The sequence below is a fragment of the Falco cherrug genome, chromosome 1, assembly GCF_023634085.1.
Source record: "Falco cherrug isolate bFalChe1 chromosome 1, bFalChe1.pri, whole genome shotgun sequence".
Taxonomy (NCBI): domain Eukaryota; kingdom Metazoa; phylum Chordata; class Aves; order Falconiformes; family Falconidae; genus Falco; species Falco cherrug.
The window spans coordinates 82,606,943-82,616,670 of record NC_073697.1 but is presented as its reverse complement, the minus strand read 5'-3'; the positions used below and the strand labels follow the sequence as shown (position 1 = coordinate 82,616,670).

The following is a 9,728-nucleotide window of genomic DNA, read 5'->3' as shown; positions in this document are numbered from 1 at the left end:
ACTGCCTATTCCAATACTTGCTATATGTCTCAAAACCCCAGCCCCTGGAGGCATAGGATTACATCAACTTCTCAGCTGTCATTTTCTCCCATTAAAGCAGGCTTTGAAAATGGAAACCTGAGGCAAGCTCACTCAAAACCCTTATGAACCAGGAGACACACCAACCCACTGGGGGGTTTTATGGCATGACCTTCAGAAAAATCTCCCAAGTGTTCCTGTTTTCTGGGTTTAATTACAGAAGTCAGAAATACTGGAAGAGAGGCTGTGTCCACGACCAAACTTATGAGTCAAATTAACAAGCAGTAAATTATTCACAGCACATGTAGCTCTACATAACCAGAAACGTACAGGGGGAATGAAATACCAGCAAGGAGACAAGCAGAATGAGTTCTTTGCAAGATTCAGGAAGGCAGAAAGCAAGCTCTGCAATGATGTGTCTAGGTCCTGCATTTACTACAGGTAAGAACCAAGGCACTCCTCCCATGGAGCAGGCTGACTGACAAGCTCTAGACAGCTGCTCTAATTCATACAGAGGTAACCGTGAAACTGCTGCTGTTCTACAGCCTCCACTGGCCTGAGTCAAACTCAGCTGAGATATGGGAGAGAATCCGGCTCTTGGGAACTGTGCCTTTAACTTAAATCCCAGCTCCTCTAAACCTACTTGTCATCCTCCTCTGAATCCTCTTCATTTCATGGGATAGTTATATTGAATATTCCTAACACACCTGTTAGATCTGCTTAAAAAAGCTCAACCTGGCAGCGATTCTTTCTTATATACCTATCAGTTTAAAATTACACTTTAATGTATGTTATTATCAGCTCAGAAATAGCCACGACTGTATGTGAATTCACATATATCAATGTGAACACTACAATCTCGCAACAGGGAAACAATTCAGATGCAGCGATTCTATTTGACCGATTGCATTACTATAATCCTGATCACTGTAGTTATAAGGAATGTGTAGCATCACAGGTCTTTAAACACAGTGCAGACTGTGCTTTCCATTCCTAATGATTGGTATGGAAAAAGAATAATTTGTTAATACTGTGGAAGTGGGAGACACACAAAAGTGTATGCCTTGTCCCAACTGACACCGCATGGATGCAAAGCATCTCATTCTCATCCATGACTTGACTTGAAAACCTGCATGGAAAAAGCACTTAGAAAGACATATACACCAGGAGTATGCTCTGGCACAAAGTTAAGGGGTTATGGATGGCTCTCAACAGGATACCAGCATTAATCCCAGTCTCATTTCTCTGTTCAAACAGCAGATTAATTGGCACACACACTTCAGCAAGGATGTTCATTGCACACTTCACAGACATGCACAGCCGAAGTTTTGAACCTGTAAATTACTCACGCGTTTTACATTTTAAATAGACCTGTAGATTTATTGTACAATAGTACAGCATGTACCTTTTTAACCAAAAGCTCAGCATCACACAACACTTTAATCTTCCATTTAAACATACACAGTCCTACAACACAGCTCAGTTCAGCTAGGAAAGCTACATAATGAATGAATTAATTGAGAGTCCTGGCTATGCTGTTCTTAAGGATATTTACCTACAGCAAGAACAGTGGCAGTGGTTCTGGTGTTGTAACATTTAATCACTTTAACCTGTTCTCAGCCCAGTAATAGCAGGCAGTCACCTAGAGCAAAATGAAGAGACCATTTAAGGGACACCACATTTAACTGCAAACGCATGAAACAGTAAACCAGAGGATCTCACACACATTACAAGTACAGATTAGAAATCTGTTATGAGATCACTTTGATGTAATGTCTGCACTAACTATGCCACACAATCCACCACACAGGAAGACTGGATGCATGACAGGCATCATGCCACATAGTAACATCATTTGGATTGAAACTGTTAGGTTTGGAAGGGGCAGAGAGGATGTTCTGTACAAATATACGCTTGCCTTATTACATTAGTTTACAAGACAAATGTAGCCTTTTGCCCACATGCCAGCAGTCTCTTGTTTAATTAATTTTTAGCCTGTTTACTTTGATTTTACCTGGTTCAGTTGAAAACAGAATCGTTACTTCCATACACTGTTTTGTGCTGGATCTTAGCCTTTCCAATTGTCATTAACACCCGAGTTGGTCTAACTGGGCATCCTTTACGCACGCTCTTGCACACAGCTAGCCACAAGTGGTTATCAAGACACGTTCAGGTAAGATTCTTTGTTTGCCACAGAGGTTCCTCATCGCAATGGAGATCCGAAGTTCATCACTCCATAACAACTTACAGCAACTGAAATTCCCCTGAAGTTTGGAATTAAAAATCCACTATGCAAATGAGCTACAGGTTACATAGCAAACTCTTCATCAGAGAGAGAACGTTTATGCCTTTTTATTGCTGTTCAATTTATCAATGTGTGTCAAACCTTAAGCTTGTTAATATAAAGGACCAAGTGTTATTTTTATTAAAGAATTTCAAGTTCTCAGGCAACAGTACTTTCAGTAGGTTTTTAAATACCCAAAGGAGGTAAACGTCAATCCTACACCTGAACAGGTGATTTTTCACTTATGGCAGGAGCATGACAGTACATCATTGGTTGGTACCGAATTCCTACAGCATCAACTAAAATAATATGCTAATTTCAAAACACAGACAGTGATACTAAAGAAAGAGAGGAAGGAAATCTGTATCAAACACCTGATCTTGAATTAAAATAGACCAGCAATAGTGTGTAAGCTGTCATACAGATGAGATGCTTAGCTGCTATCAAGTAGCATACCAGCAGTGGTTTCAGAAGAATTATACCAAACTTGCACCCACTACAGTTCATGTGTATTCTCTGACTCTGCAAATTTCACTCATTTTAAACAAAAGACTAAAGCAAGTTAATTCAAGCACACTAAAAAAAATGGAAGGAAGAAGGATCTTTTAAAATCAAAGTTGCTTTTTGTATCACCTTCAAGTATTTGGGGAAAATTTCACCACACTGAAAAAATTTTCATTTCTCTGTCTTGCTTCTAGTAGTAGCCATGACTAACCAGCAGAAAAACAAAATTGAAAACAAAGCCCTTCTTGGGTTATAAGACTAAATGCATGTTCCCAGTAGACTTCCAGTTCATTGTCGAAACTGTAATGTATTAGTAGCTTTCCCTGAACATACACGAACTTTCAGCTGATTATCGAGACACCACTGACACATGTAAAGATTGCTGAAAAGGTAGTTATCTAATTAAAACAGACATCACCTGAAATGTTGGGGGTTTTTCTTGCTGTAAAACACACACAAGCAGCATATTAACAATTCGTACAAGCTCTTCTGTGCCCATTCAGAATTTTTCATTTGGTTAATAATTAATGAGAAATAATTAAAACCTGATCTTGAAATATGATCAACAGTTTAAGGAATAAAGCTCTGTTTCCTGACTTCATTCCATGACATTTTTAATAAAAGAGCTTATGCAGATTCCTTCTGCTTACTAAAATGAAGTCAGCTTATGTTTCTTACATATTTAAATTGCCCCAACACCAGAGACATACAAAATGTTATACTGAATTTTAATCCTTGTAAAACATTATTACACCGCACACTGTTATTATAAATCTTTTCAATAACATCCATTATCGAACTCAGTAAACAGCACTGTCTACTACTATGCACTGTCAAGTATTTCTGGCAGTATTGGGAATTGACTACAGCATATTCCTTTTTTAAAATCATGAGTTAACCTACATATTCTGAACTTGCAAATAATACACAATAGATTGTATTTCCATATAGGCTGCAGAGACATTCACTCATTTTTTTCTCATTTGTATATAAGAGTAAATTTTCTATAATATGAAAGAAAATTAATAACTTATCTAGCTAGGAAGCTAGTAGTTATTTGTAATCATATTAAACAAAAGATGACTGCAAAAATCAAAGTTAATTAAGTGCACAAAATCTAGAATTTGGGGACTTTCCACAGTACATTATACTATAGTCAACATATAATAGATTAAAAGCTGTAAAGTCAAAATCTTCAATTAAAAATTAAGTGTTTCTGACATCATCTTCCACCATTCCATCAACTCTTCTTTCTCCTCTTCCTTCCTTTCAGACAATGACTCCAGTTCAAAATCAACCTGAGTGAGGGAAACAATTAAAAACATTGGTAAGGCTTGTAGAAAGAGAGAAGTGTAAGCTTTTCAGAGTCATTTATTGAAAGAAGTTGTTTAACACAGACACGGGGGCTTAGGGAGGTACCTCCATTTAGGCTAGGTTTATTTCGAGGTGTCTCAAGGCTGATTTTAATACATGTAATACTAGCAAACCAGTAAAATAAACTTATCTAAAAATGCACATAGGTGAACAAAATTTCCAAAAGAAAGCAGACAGCTGTCCAGTCTTTGACATCTAAAAATGTTAACAAATATGGGCCACTGAAATTAAAACTGCCAGCCGTATAAATCATCTAGCAAGAAATAAAAAGTATTTTCAGAATATTACTAACACCTAGCAATGCAGACCCCTAACATATCAAAACGTATTCAATTTTATGCCATCAATAAGATCCAGGGAGCTTTCCTGACACGCGGCTCATTAGTGTAGATATGATGTGCTAGTATAGTATATCCCAGGATTTGATGGAAAAATGCTTCTAAACTCTTAGATGCAGCCTAGATCTTACTTGCCATACATGCTGGGGATCTACACAGAACAGCGCTCCATCACTGTTCCTGCAGAGCTGAACACTGGTTTTAACCTATGCAAGTAGTCACTTGACAAGATTAAAAATATATGGTCTCAATGAAAACCTCAACATCTCTTCCTTATTATGCTGCACTATTTCAATATGTTCTGTAAATGTTCTATCTGATTGGCGAGTCACACGTTAATCAATAAAAGAAAAGTTTAAGTATCTCAATATTACCCTTCTCTGTGTCTTTTCATTTTAAGTAAGACAAGTAGGAGACGAAATGAGTTTACAATGAGATTACTCTCATGGGCTTGTGCAGCAAGTACTAGAAGAGTAGATTTCCAGACTGACTTCTAAATTAGCATATTCTGAAATAGTCTCAAAAATCACTTCCTGCTTATATGTATACCATGCATGACAGAAATAAAGAGGGGTTTTTTCATAAATTATAGACGATAAACCAACACACATGAGCACTTACCACAACTGCAGGGCTAAAGGGCACAGCCACTTTTTTAGTTATTGCTAGATAGCCTGGTGCTGAGGCTGTAAGTTTGTAATTTCCAGGCACAAGCAATCTCCAATAATCACCATCCTTGGCTGTAGAGAAGAAGCAGAAGAAAAAAATCCAAATAAATACGCATAAAACTCATTATGCAGCTAAGAAGGGACCGTATATCTTGTCAGAGCCTTTTGCATTCCTGTCAGTCCTTTCCTTTTGTCTGTCTGAACGGTTTCTTCTGTAAGGGCTGTATAAATACATCATTACAGATCTTCTTCTTTTCCGTTAACCAAAACACAGATATAAACTCTGAAGTTGTGCTGTAGCCTCCATGAAAGATTTTGCCCGCCGAGGCTGAAGGCTCTCCAGCACGCTGAAGAAAAGGACAATACGGGACATTATCCCACTTTAGAAGCAGTTTATCTTGCAGAGGAAGCTATAAATTGTCATTTCCTAGAATACTGCACATGAATCACCCCTGAAGCATCACCCATGTGTTTCAGTATCCAGGCAACATCTAGGGCTTTTTTCCACTGTTTAGCTAAACAAAGAAATGAAAGTTTGATCCAATAAGGTCAAAGCACTAAGGTCCTACTGCACTGAGTGCTACTGCAAATCATCTTTTTCAGTCACAGAAAAAAAATGCATCATCATCTTCTCTAGATATGACCCTCTCCCATTTTCACAGACTCAGATCCTCCCTGCACCAACCGCACACAACTGTCTAACTTGTCACAGGCTGACACTCTGCATGTCTCGATCTCCAGAAAACACTGCGAGCCTGTTCTAAAGGTCAGTTAGCACTGCCACTTAAAAGCCTTAGCCATGCTCTTACTGCCAGTTCCTTAAATGCTTTTTCAGCACGTCTGCAGCTACACAGAGCACGGTGGGAAATACTACTTAAAAGTCTGCAATTCGCCTGGTCAAAACACGTCAGTAGTCAGTCCAGTTGTTCCCAAACTTTTCTCTTCACAAAACAGAAAGGAAAAAAATACTGCTGCAGAGCTACGATAATGATCTCTTTAATTCCTGGCACTGAAACAAATTTTAACTCATGAACAAAGGAGCGAGGAAAAAAAAAAAGCCAAAGAATATTTATGTTTCTTTTTGAATGTGCTAAAATTCAAGTACTTGTTTTCCTCAGTGTTTTGCAATCCATGCTTCCCAGGCTTATACACACACAATGATGTGAGAGAATTCACAATTAGATGCTTTTTTGTACTGTAGAGGAATGAGCTGTAGTACCATATGCATTACTCTCATACCCCAAAATACCGCTTTGCAGAGCTTATTCCCTTTTTATTATCCCTGAAAATTTATTTCCAGCCACCATACTTTTTGCCTTCTTATATACAGTGGAAGAAGGTGGCTATGCTATCACAGACTGTTCTGCTTGGTGGAAATGCTGGCCTCTTTGCAGGTGAAGTGAGAACAAATACAAACCGAAGCCACCTGAAGGGTCTAACAGTCCTGTTTCATAGTATCCTGCACCTCTAACAGTACAGTCAGACATGTCACTGAGAAAACGACCACAATGTAACTTCACGCATAAAGCAATGACATTTTTTTTTGTTTTTCTAATTATTATCTGGTGCAAACAAAATAAATTGTCATTCAGACTAAGAAAGTATCAGATCCACAGGGAAGACTGCAAGTCGGCACTGTGCGAGCTACCTTTGAATTCATTCCTAGAATAAAGGACACCACCACTGAAGAGGTGACACACAATTTTATATGAATACCAACATGATACTTCCCTCTTTTAGAACCACCCTTCTAAAAAAAAGGTCACATAACTGTAAACAGATGAGAGAATTTATTGTCATAGGAGGAAGTTATGTAAACTGAAAATCTGGCAAGAATTTACATACCAAAAGGTATGATTGCAACATTAAGTAATATAACACTTTTGAACGACAGTTTAGCCTTCAAACTCAAAATGGCACTGCCGACACGACTTCAAATCCTGGCAGAGCTGTGGAACACAACTCGTGCCACAAATCAGAAGACAAACTAAGCACAAATAGCCAAAAGCCACCAGAACCAATTCACACCAGACCCCCACAAAGATCCAACAACTAGTTTCCAGCTACTTTAAGAGCACACTACAAGAGAAAGATTCACTAAATCCTGCAGGCAACAAACTTATTGAAAATTTCGCTCCCTTAAAGCTTCAGCTAATAAGCTCTGAAATGGCTCCAGGCTGCCAGGTAGAGGGAGAAGCACTATATTCCAGCACTTCTTGTTTTGCTGAGGCACAACGCTCACCTGATGTAATGTCGTGGCTTATTCCCTCCACAGAAATTGTAGCATTTGCTATTGGATTGCCCTGAAGATCTTTAACAAACCCCTTCACTCCTCGATGAATCTAAAATAAATAAATAAAGTCAGTAACGCATGGGAAATCACTGGAAAATTCTTAAGGGTAGATGGCGTTTTCACCATATCCATCGGTGTCTCTAACAACGCATGTTATGGATCCCACGGTCTACAGGCTGAGCACTATCAAAGTTAATTACTAAACATCATAATAGAACAAACAGCGAAGAGGAAACGTAATTCAGCTGACAGTTAGACCAATCTCTCTGTGCAATGCAAGCATTTCTCAGAAAGATGCAGCAAATCATAATATATGTGAACATGGACTGGAAAGCCTTTGTCACCGGGGATTAATGAATGCACTGAAAAGCTCTGAAAGATAAAGTTGCATCAACTAAGACTTTAGGGCTAATAATGGACATAACTGCTTAAAGGTGAAACATTAACAAGGTTAAATGTGGGCACTTGGATTTTGACTGGCAATCCCTGTGTGAGATGCTTGAGCATTACTGTGTACCCAAAACATCCAGGCCTTTCAGCTGGGACCACATGGCCTGTGAGCGAAAGGCAGCGGTGGGCCATGCCCTAGCTCCTCCTTGCCTCTTCACAACACGCTCCAGGCAACAGCACCAGCAGTACCTAATCTGCCTCTTCCCACAACACGTGAAGCAAAAGTGCTGACTGACCACAGTGTGTGGAGAGACCAGTCCTGCTGGTATTTCTGTAACATGGTCTGAAAGCACTGAGCTCCTCAGGGGCAACCGCCCCTTCCCAGCCTGAGATAGGGAGCTCCCAGCACCGGGGAGAACAGGACGTTCTGAACCTGTGCAGGGATGCATCTCACTGGGAGCCTGGAAACGAAGTGCTGTGGAGTCCAGGCTTCTCTCTGGCTCTGTGATATTTGAAAAGACTTGTGGATCCCAAATTTTACTTTGAGATCTTGATGCTCCCCTTTATGAACTTGTGTGGTGCATTCAGCTGCTATGATTTAGTTCAGCAGATTCCTCTAATTTACACTGTGGGAGAAGCCTGACACCGATCGGCTCAGGAAAGCAGAAAGTACATATTTGCACTGTCCTCTGCAATCTCGGGTGAGCTGGAGCATAGAGCTGGGCCTCTTACCCTGTAAGAGGATAAAAACCAACGCCAGACAGACCATCTGAACTTCAAGGATAATTCAAGGATAAAGCCAGCAGCTCCACAGGAGCAAAGGAAGTTGGCAAAATAATCTCTTACACGTTAGTAATTTTGAAAATGCAGTGACACCATAGTTCTCCATGATCAGAGAAAATTAACCCATGCGCAAAGGAGCTAACAATTTGAGATGGATCCCATAATAAATGGGTACAAATCTGCAGGGCAGGTACAGCTTTTTCTTCAGCCCACATCCAACTTACTAACAGAACAATGTAACTCAAACATTTCAAATAGTCAAATACTTCAAATTTCTGGTTAACTAAAGCATTTTTGCACAAGTAAGTTATTAAAGAAATTAATGTATTAATTGACCAGCTATGCTAACAAAGTATGTTTCTGATTTCAAGTCCCAGATGTGCAGCCATTAATGATATCAGATATATTTGTGATCTTTAACTACAATATCCAGGTTTCATAAATTTGATACTCCCACAGTGCTTGGAAACATCATTTCAGTGCAGCTTGTTACGCTGACATGAAATGATTAAAAAACCCAAAACCAAACAAAAAAACCCAAAAAACCCAACCCCAAAACACACAGAGAGATCTATTTCAGGAGTTTTAACTTCTAAAAATGCATTAGCACACTAAACTCATGACTACACTTCACACTTCCAACCAGATTTTGTGTAATTGTTAATGGAATCATCGCACTGACAGCTCTGTGTTGAGTATCAGCAGCTCACGCAATCAGAGAGCTGCAGAGTATCTACAAAACCAGGATCAGAGATGTCCCCTGACATGACACTGAAGTGCCAGGCAGCTACAGCCTAATCCAGCTGTGTGGGGTCTCTGCACACCCAGAGTGATTCATCCCACATCTGTACGCACACGTTCCTATCTGCAGAGGGCAATCCATCTCTCTCAGTATACACACCAGTGCTGGGGGAATTAATTATACACTCCGGGGATGTGTATTTCTTTTCATTGAGGAAACCAACACAAATCATTTAAATTAAATGTCTACAACAGCTAAAGTGAGATACTACAGTATTATCTTTCTTCTCCCCTCTTCTGCATATTTAGAAAGACCACACGGGGTTTACCATAAG

At 39.4% G+C, this 9,728-nt stretch overlaps 1 protein-coding gene across 1 annotated transcript in view; it reads right to left on the bottom strand.

Moving 5' to 3' along the window:
- Nucleotides 1-1,370: 1,370 nt before the first annotated feature.
- Nucleotides 1,371-9,728, bottom strand: part of CPE (carboxypeptidase E) — a 58,295-nt gene continuing 49,937 nt past the window's right edge. The window contains exons 7-9 of the mRNA XM_055702179.1: nucleotides 7,429-7,528; nucleotides 5,140-5,258; nucleotides 1,371-4,104 (exon numbers count right to left, since the gene is read on the bottom strand). Coding sequence (XP_055558154.1) covers nucleotides 4,006-4,104; nucleotides 5,140-5,258; nucleotides 7,429-7,528 — 318 coding nt within the window. The 3' untranslated portion in view covers nucleotides 1,371-4,005. The remainder of the gene's footprint in view (nucleotides 4,105-5,139; nucleotides 5,259-7,428; nucleotides 7,529-9,728) is intronic.